This window comes from Trichomycterus rosablanca, chromosome 21 (genome assembly GCF_030014385.1).
Source record: "Trichomycterus rosablanca isolate fTriRos1 chromosome 21, fTriRos1.hap1, whole genome shotgun sequence".
NCBI lineage: Eukaryota > Metazoa > Chordata > Actinopteri > Siluriformes > Trichomycteridae > Trichomycterus > Trichomycterus rosablanca.
The window spans coordinates 5200297-5216564 of NC_086008.1; the positions used below are offsets into that span (position 1 = coordinate 5200297).

Below are 16268 nucleotides of genomic sequence, written 5' to 3' on the forward strand. Positions count from 1 at the left end.
TTCTGTCTGGGAAGTTGCAGGGTGAGTGTGCTAGACTGAGTGCTGGTCTGAGGAAGCTCACTGTGAATAGGGAATGTCTGATTCTCTGTACTCACTTTAAAAGGTCTTACACACTAGTACTGGTATGAGAGTGGGAAGGAGGTGCTGATTGGTGTTAAAAGAAGGCACGGACTGCATTGCATCACTGACATGCAGACAGGTTCAGACACATGCAGGTTAGAGTGAGATAGTGTGGGAGTCAGTGCCAACACAAGCAGCCACATTGGAGAAAACAACACTGAGAAAAAGGCACTGACAACATTATGGGCACCACATCATCATCAGCACTGGATTTTTAAAATGTAGCTTTTTTACTGGATGCCAGTGAAGTCTCTTCTATAGTTCAGAACATCTCATTGGGATCTAGACTGATTTTTTTAAAGATTTTTTCAAATGATGACCAGACATCTGGCTCTATTCTCAGGTGGCTGGGGAGTACAAGTACCATCCTGAGTGTTTCGTCTGTCTCAGATGTAAGGTGGTGATAGAGGACAGAGACACCTATGCCCTGGTGGAGCGCTTTAAACTCTACTGGTAAGAACCTGCTGTTTTTATGGGCCATTCTTGGTTTCTGTCTGTTTTATCTCTGTCTTTGGGTTCTTTATTTTAAAGGAAATTACTTCTATTTATTTTTTTAAACTAAGTAGAATTTGAGTTATTATTATTATTAGTAGTAGTAGAAGTAACTGCCATCAAGTCCATTTCATTTTGTGGACACCATATTAATAGTGTTTCTCCAGAACATCCTGTCTTCTGTTTGAGTCATCAGGCTTCTTAATGACTCATTTATTGTTCTTCAAATTGTAGCTGGACGTCCTCTTTCTCTTTTACCTTGAATTGTTTCAAGCATAACTTTCATTTTCTGTTAACATGCTACATGTCATACATGTGTATTATGTGTATAATTATGTATACTGTTATGTGTATTATTATGTGTATCACCAAAACACATTTTCTAGTGAATTTGTTGTTTTCATGATTGGTGCAAAATAAGAGAGCTTTGGTTTGGTTTCTCTTACAAAGATAATAAGTGGTGTGTGTGTGTGTGTGTGTGTGTGTGTGTGTGTGTGTGTGTAGTGGTAAATGCTACAAACAGGAGGTCCTGGCACCAATGCTGGAGAGGCGCTGCACAGCTGATTCATCTCTTGACTCATTGCCTCACACTGTGACTCTAGTCTCGATGCCGGCTGCAGCCAATGGGAAAAGAGGCTTTAATGTCAGTGTGCACAGAGACTGCAGCAGTGCTACAGCCAGCGTACACGTCAAAGAGTGAGTAAACAAACACAAAAGCAAAAAAAAAAGCGCAAGAGCATTTTAGTTCTGAAAGTTTAAATAATGGCGGTTAATATACCATAATAAATTGGAGGACTGAATTAGTTCCACATGTAAACAAGGTTTGTCTGCCCTGCCTGTTTGAGCTGCCATTTCCAGCCTCCATGTACAATAAAAACACAACTGTACACGACCTTTAAACTTTCAGACTCTTAATTACCGTTTGCACCTTTCACCACCTCTGTGCTGGCTGAGGAGAGCCTCAGACTGTCGTGAATCCACTCTGATGTTTATCAGCTGCTTCTTTTTACTAACCAGCGGTGAATTCTCACAGAGAGCTGAAGAGTTGTGCTATGCTCTGTGTTATTTCATCACCTCTCTTGCCAGTATATCAACCATACAGCAGAGGTCACATATTTGGCAATGATGAGAAACCCAATCAACCTTCCCTCCCTTCAGCTTGGATAATTGTGCATGTTGGACACCCAACTCAAGAGCTTGAGCCACCCAAACGCCCCCTTTTAATGCATACGACTTTTAAGTTTGACATAAAAAGTAATCTTCTAAAATGTTCTTTGCTCATGCACTAATTCGATGTACAAGTTCCTTTGCATGAAAATTGCTAAAGACCTGAAGGGTTCTGAGGACCTGGGTTTGATCCTTACTTTCACTTAGTGTCTGTGATTGATTTTATGTTATTTCCATTGAGGCATGGGTCTCCGCTGGATCTTCCAGTTTCTGTTCCTGTTCCAAAAACATGCCAACCCCTTCTCCCTAGTTGTGAGTGAATAAGTGAATGAGTGAGTGTGTATTGTACTACAGCAGACTGGCGCCTCATCTCCTGTGTATTTCCACCATGCTCCCAGTGTTTCCAGCTTTCAGCCAGACCCACCAGAACCCTAACCAGAATCAAGTGGTTGGTAAAAAGGATTGAATGAATAAATAATGTCAATGAATTTTGACAGATCTTTCTACTTTTAAATAAATAGCTGAGAATCTAGACTAAAATTCGACTTGTGTTTATCTGTGGGAAAATATGTTTATTGGTGGTAAGCTAGCCGTCCTGTTATTAAGGGATTGCATGAGGATGAGAACTACGTACTCATAGATTGAAAGATACTTATGAGGTTAAGAAACAATTTAAAAAACAGAAATGGAGAAATAAAATGCTACTATTTAAACACTAAAATGTTGTAGACCTGCATATTTAAGTATAATGCCACACTTCAGTGTCCAGTCATGCTTCATGTCCTGTCAGTCACAATAAAATGAGCCACAGCATTTTGCGTCTTGCCCTAAATACATTAGTAAATACTGTGAGTAATGTGTTGTGTGACTGTAATTGTAGGTTTCTGTATTCTATGGCTAGGATATGACCCAATCTGAACTTGTACTGACAGTTCTGGTTTGTATCTTTCATACTGTACATGTAGATGACAAATGGACATTGTGTAATTGAGCAGCGGTGTTCAGTATTTTTACAACTGAAAGATGACTCGACAGGCTCGTGGGTTTGTTGTGGTGCTGTTATGGTAGTGTAATCAGTGAACCTGCCCAGCCTGTCTCTGGTTGCTTAGGTAAACATAAAGTATGTGTGGGTTACTACATGTCAAAACGTCCCTTTGATTTCAGGGTCCGAGGGATGCTGATCAGTCCGGAGGTTCGGAATGCCATCCACGTGGGTGACCGGATCCTGGAGATTAATGGACTTCCAGTGGGAACACTGATGGAAGAGGAGGTAAGTGTACGTGTAGCATGTTAGTGCAGTCTAGGGTTATGTGGAATATATAGAATATGTAGAATGTAGGTAGCACAGGTAAACCCCAGACACTTGTAGTTACTTGTTTACTAAACTTTAGACACACAATTCCCAGGACAGTTTGTCTTTCTTGTGTCCTGTTTTTGCATTATCCTGAGAATTTGGTTTACACAACGACATAATGTGTTACCAAACACTATATAGGTTAGAGAGAGATAATTTCTTTACATTTACATTACATTTTCAGCATTTAGCAGATGCCTTTATCCAAAGTGACTTACAGTACAGTTACAGTATACAGTATATTGAGCAATTGAGGGTTAAGGGCCTTGCTCAAGGGCCCAACAGCAGCAACCTGGCAGTGGTGGGGCTTGAACCAGCAACCTTCTGATGGTTCAAGCCCCAATGTTTTAACAGTATTTAGCAGTTATTTCCACTTGTACAAGACTAAATCTGCTATCTCTTTGAATATATATTGTACACTGTGAGTCAAAAAGGGACCTCTGTACCTTCGCCCATAACTTTGGCAAAGGTCTAATGATTTTTTAAACTCTTTCACACAAACATTGTTTGTAACTTGCAAAAACAGATAATCAATGTTAAATTTGGTCATACATTGAAATTTTATTGTTCACAGTTAAAGTTGTCATGGTATGATGGGCAATATAATAATCAAATAAAATCTAATGAAATTTAATGCAACAGTAAAATAATTTTGAAAACTGCCAAAATTAAAGGCAAATGTACAGAGCTCCCTTTTTGACCAAGTGTAGTGTTTTTGTATTAATAATGGAAGTAATGATAATAATAATAGATTTGAAATAGATTTGATATTTTGGAATATCAAATATAACCTGCAATTACCTGAATAAAAGGCATTTCTTTACAGCTTTGTTTTTCTTAGTTTCCTTTTTCTTAGTTCAGTTAAATAAAAGTCTAGTAGTAGCTTGTTTTCACTTTCTTAATTACTTTAAAATCATGCCTGAGTTGTCATGCTGTGATTCCTTGGTTCAGGTGGAGGATTTGATCCATCGGACTAGTCAAACACTGCAGCTGCTGATCGAGTATGACCCGGTCAGGCAAAGATTAGACAGACTCCGTCTGGGATCACCAAACAGCTGCCTGGGTGTTCCTGCCTCATCCCGCCTGCGCCTGTCCTCCCCATCAGACGGAGTGATTGAGAGGACAGAATCTGATGATGGAACGCTTAAAAGAAGATCTCTCAGGTAACCCGTCATTATATTACTGATTAACAATATGTATAGCAGGTGTTGTGTTTGCAAGGCTGGCATTAGAGACTTGCTCTATACCACTCTGGTGTTGTTTTGGCTGCATACTTTGGTTCACTGTCATGTTAAAAGGTAAACTGTTGCCCAAGTCTGGGTTTGCATCTTATCACACCAGACTACAAATGGTCTGCTGTATGTTTTTGCTCAACATTGGCTTCCCTTTTTGCCACTTGCTATAAAAGCCTGATTATTGGAGTGCTGCAGAGATGGTTGTCCATCCACATTTACATCCACAACACAACAAATCAGTCAAGGAATCTGAATTATTTCTGAATCCACTGTACCCAGAGGATTAAAAGTGTAAACAAAAAGAGCCAAAACTCTTAATTACCACCAAGAAACAGGCTGTGCCCCATCATATTGCACCAATAAATGTTAAACTAGCACTTGGGTATTGCAGCAGTCTATTGAATTTGAATGTTCTGAATTAATATATGTCATAAATATATATAGAAATTGTTTTGCACAAATCTTTACTGTTGTACTGTATGTAATTGCTGTTTTTAATGTGGATTTCCAGACGCAGTAACAGTATATGTAAGTCACCTGGACCCGGCTCTCCCAAGGAGCACCCATTTGTTTCACGAGACATCAGTCGCTCTGAATCGCTTCGAGCCTCATCCAGCTGCTCGCATCGCATTTTCCGGCCCTGCGACCTTATCCACGGAGAGGTGCTTGGCAAGGGCTTCTTCGGCCAGGCCATCAAGGTCTGTCCACTTGATATTTATAGAACACTGAAGGCGTTTCATGTCATGTGTTTAAAGTCATATAGCACAGTTGCGTTTAACACACAAAGAGAAACTTCAGTAAAAACACAAACACATTTTGCAAAAACTTAATCTATACATAAAGTTATTCAAAACATTACTTTAGTAACAAATGTATATAGTAAGTTAGTCCTGTAAAAATAGCTTTTGGTTATCTTGTACATTATTATCAGGCCAAGCAAAATCACCTTCAAGTTTTTACAGAAACACAGATAAAGTAGTGATGGAAGAGCTATGAAAAAAGTACACATTGATGCTGTTAGGAAGTAATTTCTAAACACACATACAGCCCTTATCTCCAAGAGGAAAAAACCTAAAACGGGTGAATCTACCCAGAAGTGATTAGCCTGCAAAAAATAGAGTTCAGTAGGAATTTAATCAAAAATCATTCAATTCAAGCATTTTAAATCTTTGCAGCTGCAGACAGTTCTAGTCTGTGCTAAGATCACAGTTAAAAATGCCCCAAACTGAAAGCTGACTAAGCAAATATTTTTGAATTTAAGGGAGGGTAAGAATTCCCTAATAATGTCTGGCTAGCATTTAACAGTAAGAACATTATACAGTCAGCATGGCAGTGGGAGTGCTTTAGGGAGTGCTTTTCTGATTCATGACCTAGACTACTTGCGGTTATTGAGAGAGCGGTGAATTTCCCTGTGCATTAAAAATGAATCTGTCTGTGAGCTGAAGCTGAGGTGTACTAAAGTAAAGCAGCAAAACAATTATTCAAAACGTAAAGGAATAAACATAATCACTTTTGAAGTGTCCTTGTCCTAAGACCTGAAATGTGTAGTTCTGTAAAGAAGAGTGAGCAAAAAGTCTTGGACAGGGTGTGAAAAACTAATTTCAAATTACCCAGGGTGTTTAGGCTTTGTCACTACTGTTCAATATGTTGCAAGCAGTGTGGTTGGTGTTGCATAACGTTCCTTAATTAAATAAAATCTTGTTTTTACTTAAAGGTTTGTGTTTACTCAAGTTTCGTTTGTGTAACCATATAGTTTGTTAATAATTAAAAGTAATTGTGGCAAAAGTGGCAATTAATCAGAAAGGGAAAAAGTATTTTTTTATATTTAAGTACTAAAACCATTGTATGCCCAGGAAACCTGCTCATTTAAATAGTTCATTTGAATAGTTTTTTTCTTGTTTTTCTTGTATTTAAATCACTCACCCTAATGAGTACTTGACCCACTAATAACCTGGCAAGTGTAAAAAAAAAAAAGTTTTGCTTTAAAATTTTGCTATAACATCTGAATGTGTTTATGAGGTAGTTATGATATGTTTTTAAACAGGTAACCCATAAAGCAACTGGAGAGGTGATGGTGATGAAGGAGCTTATCCGGTGTGACGAAGAGACACAGAAAACCTTTCTAAAGGAGGTCAGACCAATTTTTCTTTCTGTATTTTATAGTAAATGTACTGATTGGACAGATACTCTGTATCTGATTAGTTTTAGTTTTGTGATTTTACAGAAATAAGATTATTATTGTTTTTTTTTTTTTGCCAAGATAAGGTCAGGAGATTGGATAAAACTCATGAATAGTGAACTATAACATCTTTTTGTTCTGGCTAGGTGAAGGTAATGAGGAGTTTAGATCACCCGAATGTCCTGAAGTTCATTGGTGTGTTGTACAAAGACAAGCGGCTCAATCTGATCACGGAGTTCATAGAGGGAGGCACCTTAAAGGACTTCATTCGAGACGTGGTATGTTCCAGTTAATAAATCTTTCTCCCCTCAGTTCTCTTCATATTTTTATGAGTGGCTTTTCTAGGGACTGCAAAAGCCTGGATTTAAACCAGTGTGTAAGTGGTTCTCAGGTCCTGAGGAAAACAGTGCTGATGTTAATATACAGAGCTCTGCTACTTTGGAACAAAGGAATAAAGAAAGACGTGCACGCATGTATTAGGAAAGTAAGGAAAGAATGTAGCAAGCGAGTAAAAGTGTTTCCAGGTGAGAGAGTTGAAAGGAAAGCTTGTTTTGCTGGCCTCCCCCTGTGAGTCCTCATGGCTGCTTGTGTCTCAGTCCAGCACATGGTCTGCAGATGACTTTCTGGACTTTCCTTAAGGTGGTCTCTGATGAGAGAGGTCAGCAATATGAGTGCTGAAATATAAGTTTCCAACACTGTGTGTTTAAATGCTCACTGATAATAAGCTCTGTACCAGATTTCTTTAGTAACTTAAACTTATGTAAATGGCAAATGCTCAACTATCATAATTGTAGTGAGGCTGTTACATCATATGATACTATTATACTATTACATTCCTGCTTATTTAGTATCTGGGTTTAAAATCAACCTCTTAAGACAACTTAAAAGAGTAAAATATTTTACAAAATTCCACAATGAAAACTGTCAAATAAACACAAAAATAAATGTAAGGCAATTTGTTAAAAACCAATATTGTCCAGAAATAAATGCATTAATTAAAGGTTGACCCTGACCTTGTTTTGACATTTACGACATTTAGCCAACTCTTAAATCCAAATCAACCTAAAACTGTGGCTGTGAAGTGTGACTGTGAAGTCTATTCAGGCTGGGATTTGCTTAACAGGGGCGGCTTGCAGTGGTGGGGTTTGATCCATCATTTGATAAATAGTCCAGTACTGGACCAATCTAACACTGCTTACATTTACCCTTTTAGAAAATGTTAACTAGTTTTACTTTGACCGAAGTCCAGACTTTTGCATAAGACCAAAGCGACTGTTAAAAGTCAAATGTTTATATACACTTGGAAATTGTTTAATCTGTGACTGAATCATTGGACTGATACACATGCCTATTTGCCAAAGAAATAATAAACTATGATGAACCTATTTTTTATTAGTTTATTCCTGGTGTTTTAATAAGGTCACCACCCAAGTAGCACATTAGCCTCTTCAAGACTGAGACAGAGACTGTCATATAACCATCCAGACAAATTTCCTTTAAGTGTAAGGTGACTGTTTAGGTTTTCTTGCCGACCTTGTCAAGAGACCACTGTTTTATGTACTTTTAGGTACAGTTAAACTAGCCCCAGTTATTTGAGTAGAGACACTGGATGAAGTTAATCTTCATCAGCAAAGACACAAAATTAAACAACTATATAAAACTTTCTCCACAACAAGCAAGGGTTTATGATTAGAAATCTTACTAGACTGCAGTTTCAGCTTTTCTTATTAACTAAAAAGTAATGTCTAAAGTGGGCTCTGTATCCTGCATAAATACAGTTAGGTATAGTTTGCCTTATAGCAGGGTTTCTCTGCCTACAGCATGCTCGACACAGGCTGCAGATGCCATCGAACAATTATTGCTTTTGGGATGAATATCATGAAATGTTATAGTATAACTGTTGCACTGAACTGTTTCTGTATCATGTCCCTTATAACAAAAGTCTAGCTGAAGTACATCAAGTGGATTTGATTACATAATACCGCTGTGTCCTTGCTTCAGAAAGGGACAGAGAGATCACATGATGCACTGTTATTGTTTACATTGAGTAGAGGGAGCCACCTATTCATTCTCTGTCTTTCTCTCTCATTCTGTAGGACCCATTCCCATGGAGGCAGAGGGTTAGCTTTGCCAAGGGCATCGCTTCAGGAATGGTTAGTGCTAAACTCATTTACTTGCATAACTAAATAAATAGTCTGTATTGTAACTGAAGCACAACACTTAGTAATATTAAATACTGAGTGGAGTATTGCATAGACCTTACAAAATATATTTAGTACTTGGCATGCAAATAGATGAAAAGTGATGTACTAACTAAGCAAAACTACACAACCTGTGCAATTCTGCCAAAATTATTAATTATTATCAGTATAATTATCAAATGGGAGCTAGTTAAACCATGACCGTGGAGAAACCAACTCACTGGAGAGTTCATGTAATTGAGGTGAATTAGGGTTCTGTGCAGGTTACTGGAGTTTGTCGACACTAAACCTTTTAAACTGTGACCTTAGTTATTGACCTTAGTTTGTGCATTGGGACACAGTCATGCTGAAACAGAGAAGGCCCCTCCCTAAACTGTTACCACAAAGATGAAAGCACATAATTACATTAATACTGTATATCAACAAACCAGTCACATGATGCTATGTTATGTATTTAGCACAAAATGATACTGTATGTTGATGAGAAAAAAGTGCCAGAAAATGCACAGACCATATTATTAGCCAAGTTTGCTAGCTTGGGTGTGCTGCTGGAGACTTCTGAAATGTTTCCAGGTAGCAGGAAATTGTGTAGACATGCCATTAACACCAGAACACACATGTTCATATACATTACTGTATACAGGAACCCTGTAAAGACTTTAGACTGGACACCCACTGACTTTCGGAATGCACCGTGCCATACCTTCATCCTAACACAGTGTAACTAGTTAAATAAGTCACTGCACAGCGCTTCAGTTGGGTTCAGTCCAGATGTTAATAATAGAATCACAAAAAATGCTTTTTAAGCCACCCTGATCCACTCCTGTATGTCTGTCTCATTCTCTGTTCTTCATTCTTAATCTCTGTGTTTTCAGTCATACCTGCACTCAATGAGCATCATCCACAGAGATCTTAACTCGCACAACTGCCTGGTAAAACTGGTACGTGCCCGCACTTGTTGGATTTTTACTAGTGTTGTATTTTTATTTGAAGATTTTTACATGGAGACATTAGTTTAGGAGAGGGGGTGTATTTTGACCACCACTGCACTAGTGGCTTTTGTAGGTCAAGTCCAAAAAACTTTTGTCTTTGGTCTGTAGATGTATGAATTCGTGACTTGTGTGTTTTAAACCACAACTCTCTGAATCCTGATATATTTTTCCTCGAGGGAGAGGAGTAGCCTTGATGTTTTAATAATGATCAATTGTTTTTCTTATCATGAGCTCCCATTGGTTGTGACACAAGCGCTTAAACTTCTTGTCAAGACAAGTCAAATCTGCCAAGGTGAAAAACAAAAACATGTTATGTAAGACTTTTCAGCTGGAGAGAGCCAGATTAAGAGGAGATCGTAAGTATGAAAACAGAAGAGATTTAAGTCAGTCAGTGTGGTAATAAACAGAAGGACGTGTTTGTGTGGAGTTAGTGTTGGTTAAGGGAATTAAGGAAACATTGAAAATAAATATAATACATTTAAAAATGACAAATTCTTACATATTTAGTATTCAGCTAGGACTTCAACCCTGCCTACACACCAAGCACAACAGCAGACATAAGATTATGACAGGACTTGTTTTTATTTGTTCTGTTTACAATTTGGTAACATATTCAATGTTTGACTTTTAAAAAGTGAGGCTGTAATAGTAGTTAAACTCTTGTTTCTCTGTTGTATGATGACCTGTTTGAGAACAGTTTAAGAGCCAGTACTGATTGTATTAAATTATTAGTTCTTTTTCTGATTGTGGTTGGCACCTTTTTTAATGTCTTTTTGTTAAACTTACGAATGCAGGACAACACAGTGGTGGTGGCAGACTTCGGTTTGTCCCGTCTCGTCTTGGAGGACAAGGTGAAGCAGCCGCCGCCCGATAAGCCCAATAAAAAAAGAATATTCCGCCGCTTCGACCGCAAAAAGCGCTACACGGTTGTGGGAAATCCGTACTGGATGGCTCCTGAGATGCTTAATGGTAAGACGAATTCATTACCTATTTATTATTTATTTAAATGTAGTATAGAGAGTACACAAAAATCTGATTCAGAAAGTCCTGACCATACAAACATGTGGAATCACAAACGTTTTAAAAACCATCAAAACCAATTCTTACCCACCAAATTATAGTTGACAAAGTACATTAGTGCAACCACCAATCTCAGCTTTGTCCATCACACTGCCAGATAATTATTAACCACTCCAGAGAACATTGTTACTACTTCAGAGACCACTTTGCAATGAGCTTGGCTTGGCATTTTACATTGCATTTGTAAGCTTGTGTAACTTCCCAGTCTTTAAAATACATACAGATCTTGTACTGATAGGCAGTTTGGAGTTTGGCTTCTGAGGTTAGTTAGTTAATTTTTTTATGTTATCCAGAGCTTACTGAGCTTTTCTTACTCCTTAAAGTTTCCATTGAAAGTATCAGCACAAAGTCCAAAAAAATTTTTTTTTTACCTCCCAATTTATTCATGTCCAATTCCCCGCTCTAACTTTCTCCGCCGCTGCAGATTATCATTCTTCCCCATGTGAGGAGGTTTGCATTAAAAGCTTTATGTCTCCCAACTAAATGACTGCTGCTTCTTGTTCTGCAGGTAAGCGCTACGATGAGAAGGTGGACGTTTTCTCCTTTGGCATTGTGCTTTGTGAGGTGCGTGAGTTACACCCCTTCTCACCTTTCATTTCTCAGAACTCCCACAGCCTCATTTACACTCCCTCATTATTCCACAAATAATTTATGCTAATCTTGGTGTCGAAACCAAATGTCCAGCTCGACTCGTTTCACTCATGGCTGCTGCATTTGCATTTCTTTTGTTCGTTTCTTCTGTTGGTGGTTTAGATCATCGGGCAGGTGAACGCAGATCCAGAGTGTTTGCCTCGCACAATGGACTTTGGCCTAAATGTGGGCAAGTTCATGGAGAAGTTCTTGCCTGAGGATTGCCCGTCTGCTTTTTTTCCACTGGCAGTGGCATGCTGTGACCTCACTCCTGAAAGCCGGTAGGTGAATTCAGGACGGTTGCACTCAGATGGTGTGATTTTACGAGCTGTTCGTCATGCTAGCTATTTTAATTTGATTTCCAAAATCAAATCAACTATTATTTACTATTCTAGTGATAAGAAGGCTGGGTGCCAGTCTGTCTTTCACAACAATCTAAATACGTAGTAAATAAGCTTTGTATTCCAGCCCTGTACAGGATATTCAATCTCATGTGCCCATGTCATACAGTACAATAGGTAGTCACCGCCACAAAAGAACCACAGAAGCCATCTAGATCAACATGCCCTCCCACAAACACATCCAACAGAGCTTGAAAATACATGTATAGCTTTTACTTCACAAATCACCATTCATAAACACCAGGCAACACTTACTTACCTTTAATTAATAATTAAATGAATGGTTTAAAGAGTCACATACATGGTAACTAACTAGACTTTGCTCCAGCACAAGATTGCACCACCTCAGGACACCAGATGCATCTTAAACAACACAGATATCACAGCTGGAACATGCTGGGAGGTTTTGATTAAATTTGTAGCCGAATGTCAGGCAGATTTTATCCCACACTTTGGATGAACCAATCATTGTCTATATAGGTGCCTGGCCTGCTGGTAGCAGAGCAGAGAATTAAACACGAGAGTTGAAGATGTCAGCTCTGGTGAGCTAGCGTGTTTTATTGCTGCGCCGCTTAGGCATCCCATATCTGGTAGTGTTTATAGATGGAGTCGAAAAAGTATTGATTTAGTTTGATAAATTCTTGTTAATTAAATAGCTGATTAAACATTTGCTGATTGGGATGTGTCAGTAAATGTAAACATTACTGAATACTACAAACAAAAAAGTCTATTCGTCCAGTAGTCCATATTGCTATTAAAACAGTGTTTTTAAAGAAACCGGACCCAGTGTGACCCATACAAGAAAAAAAAGCAGTGTTAAAACATAAACATGAAATGTTTGTAATCCAATTTTTAAATGTCATTCTTCAAATATTTTTCAGAGGCAGGAGAAGATGATTAAAGAGATAATTTAAAGCAGCATTCTTACCTCTACTCCTCGTTCCTTTGCAGGCCTGCCTTCCAAAAACTGGAGGACTGTTTTGAGGCCCTATCTCTGAACCTGGAGCTGGGTATCCATCTTCCAGCTGAGCTTGAGGAGCTGCAGCAGAAACTCTGGAGAACTCACGGCTCAAAGCACGATAATCTCTCTCCAAAATCCAGTCCCACTAAGAACTCTCCGGATCGAGCCAGTCTGGAAAACAACGCTACCTAAAAGAGGGAAACTGACCTTTCAACTGCACACAAAAGGATTCCTGCACTAAACTACAGGAGGGACCAAGAGAAGCTGGAGGAGTTTACATGAATATAGATGCTGGATTTTCTGTACAGGATATGTGTGTGTGTGTGTGTGTGTGTACGGACTGTGCTGGTACATGTTCACCTATTGATGGTCACAATGTTCAGAATTCTGGAGCCAGTGTAGAGTTACTGAGGGAACAGGCACATTTCAGCTTTTTTAATTTGAGGGTAAGGGCTGATTTCCTTACGTAAGAGACTAATGTGTGAGATTTTGGCATCTCCTGCTATTTCTGTCCGGAGTGCCTGAAACTAAAGGCATCATGATGAATCTGTTAAAATAATGTCTTCCAAATGACGAACAGCTGCTAGGATCATAAAAAATGTACAAGGGTCTTACCACAATGCACGTGTGAACCTGCATCTTCCTTGAGTTAAAGGAATACTTTAGTATCTCTATCACATCTGTAAGCAAGTACTACAAAGAATGATATTACAACTTCTTCCTGTATTAAGAAAAGGCTGTAAAACACTGTGACACTTGCTTAGGCCTGGTTTATGCTTTCTCAGAACTGACTCTGAGAGCAGCCTGGAGTGTTCATGGTTTATCAGACGTGTAGACGTGTTCATGCACAGAATCATGCTGTGTTAGCACAACATGAAATCTAGCTGAGTAAAAGCTGAAAAACGTAACATACGTCATTCTTTTTAGCAGTAAGAGCATACTGCAGCTTTAAATTTACTTTATGAAAATGCTCATGGAGCACCGACACTCCAGCTGTGAAGAGAGAAGTCTTTAAAAAGTGTCTCTTTAAAAATCTGTGGCAACATTAACCAATAATTTCACAGTTTAAATACTTTAAATACTTACCTTGAATCTGCTGTATGACGAATGCCATAAACACTTAACACATTAAAGCATTACTGTCAAACCCAAACTCCCACACTACACTCGTCAGTCCATGTACTGTGCAAATGTGCAGCAAATTCATACCATATAAAACTTATACCATAAACCTGTAGAAACTTTCATTTTGTTAATATGTGTAAAAATATGACTACCGATTGTACTCTAACATTAAAGCTGTTTGAGTAAGACCCCCAAGGCAGAGCGTGTTACCCAAAACCTATGCAACGTTTTGCTATCTGATTACTTACTTTTAGGTTTTCCAGCATTTCTGGTTGATCTGATCCGCTAGCATTTTGGTTCCTCATAACCACACATTCTTTGTTCTGTAACACTAAGTTCAATGTCTGAAGGAGCCGAGGAGATTTTTGGATTTTAGTAACATTTTTAAATGAAGACCTAAAAGCGATGATGATGGATAAACAAGTTTCCTGTCATTCTGTTAGTTTAGTAGTACATTTACATTATTTAGCAGATGCCTTTATTCAAAGCGACTTACAATTGAGACAGTAAACATTGCAATTGAGGCAAACAAAACAAGCAATTGAGGGTTAAGGGCCTTGCTCATGGGCCCAAACAGTGGCAAATTGGCAGACATGAGGCTTAAACCAGTGACCTTCCAGTTACTAGTCCTGTACTATATCCGCTGAGCTACCACTACCCCTATCACTACTAGCTACTACTACCACTACTAGTATAAATGTGTTAACTGAACGTACACTACAGATGTGATGGATGGAGTATTCCTTTAATCAGAGCTGTCTAACACTAAGTGACTGTTTAACCACTTGGTTAAATGTGTGGCATGATTTTTGTTAATAAAGGTGTTGAAGAGAAACTGTATACATGAGGGTTGTTACTGAGAAAGGACACTATGGTTTAAGTAAAAGGTGAAGTTAGGGATTGTGGAACCATGCTGCCCCCTGCTGCAGGATTATATTACTATGATGTTACTGCTTATACCACTTCAGACATTTGACCTTTTCACACATGTACTTTTGTTCTGGATCATGTTTAGTATGTTTAGAAACATATAAAATCTGTTAAAAGTCCCGGATGTTAATTACTGATCTCTGATTTTGGGCGTTCTGGGTGAAGTAAGCCCAGGTACAGATTGTACTATTTTCTAATCTGCTTCCTGAGCTGGGTATTGAATCACAAATAGCTAAATGGGTCACATTACCTTCTAATTAATGTTTCACAATTGCGGGAAATAGGAAGGTCTGCAGACAGAATACAATGTCTGTAAATATAAAGCAAAAAGCCTTCAAACAAGTTACTACAACTCAAACACTGACGAATATATTGGTGAATGAGCAACTTTATTCAAATGATTAATCAGTGCCAAGTAAATGTAAAGCAGAACAAAGTAAATAAATGATTCATTCACTAAGGGGGAACAGCATCATTTGTGAAACGTTTAATAGCTGAAAAGGCTGTGTAATGTAAGTCTAAAATGATTTTTCTCCTCAAAACATTTATAGAGGAAAGCCAGGGCAAACTGGATAAGTGACGTTACTGTGTCTGCATCAAGCTGGGGGAAAATCATTCAAGAATTCAAGAATAAAATGTCTTTCAGTTAAAAAGGCAGTCTGGGATTTGTATTTCAGTTACAGACACAGCAATGTCTTTGGTCCAGTTTTTACTTACTGTTTTCTCATTGATGTTTTTAAGGAAATATAATTTCTTCCCAGTCTTTCTTGCTATTAAAATGTAATTATATATTGTAAATGTCAACAGAATGTTTTTTGAAATATGTGTGGAAAACCTTGCCATGATTAAAACTGCACTCAAACCAAATGCATTTAGAATCAATACTGGTTACAGACGTGAATATTCATGCTGTCAGAAGCCCTAATAGCAGGTTTACTCAGTTCTTCCTAAGAAATTCCTTGTACTTTAACATTGTCAACTTTTCAAAGCATTATTTTATATAACTGTGAGAATAAAAGATTGTCCTGATGAAATGTTGATGATTTTTTTATTATGTGTATACATAATGACACTACAGTAGCAATAATGATGTTTAGGGAGGAGCACAATGATGATGCTCGTAAAAACACAACTGGAGATACAATTGTTTATTATTAGTGTAAGACTTGTGTAAATGTACTATGTTCATGTTGGGATGTTATATGGGTTTGTAGAATGTGAAAAGTCTGTTTTTTGCATTGTATTTCAGTGGTACTGATGTATATGTGCATGTCGTATTGACGGCGGCGTTTATTGCCTTAGTGTTTCTAACACTAATGTTTCATTAATAAATATAAAACATGTTTTCTTTGATCTTTGTTTGTTCTTTTCAGAATATCAAAAAGCACAACTCACATCCAT

At 38.1% G+C, this 16268-nt stretch overlaps 1 protein-coding gene across 1 annotated transcript in view; it reads left to right on the forward strand.

Moving 5' to 3' along the window:
- The window catches only part of limk2 (LIM domain kinase 2), a 34432-nt gene extending 18212 nt beyond the window's left edge, over positions 1–16220 (forward strand). Inside the window, exons 4-16 of the mRNA XM_063018182.1 lie at positions 464–573; positions 1117–1308; positions 2944–3049; positions 4085–4296; positions 4880–5066; positions 6413–6499; positions 6694–6825; positions 8644–8700; positions 9624–9689; positions 10535–10709; positions 11329–11384; positions 11574–11731; positions 12803–16220. Of these exons, the coding sequence (XP_062874252.1) occupies positions 464–573; positions 1117–1308; positions 2944–3049; positions 4085–4296; positions 4880–5066; positions 6413–6499; positions 6694–6825; positions 8644–8700; positions 9624–9689; positions 10535–10709; positions 11329–11384; positions 11574–11731; positions 12803–13004 (1740 nt within the window). The 3' untranslated portion in view covers positions 13005–16220. The remainder of the gene's footprint in view (positions 1–463; positions 574–1116; positions 1309–2943; positions 3050–4084; positions 4297–4879; positions 5067–6412; positions 6500–6693; positions 6826–8643; positions 8701–9623; positions 9690–10534; positions 10710–11328; positions 11385–11573; positions 11732–12802) is intronic.
- Positions 16221–16268: the final 48 nt, after the last annotated feature.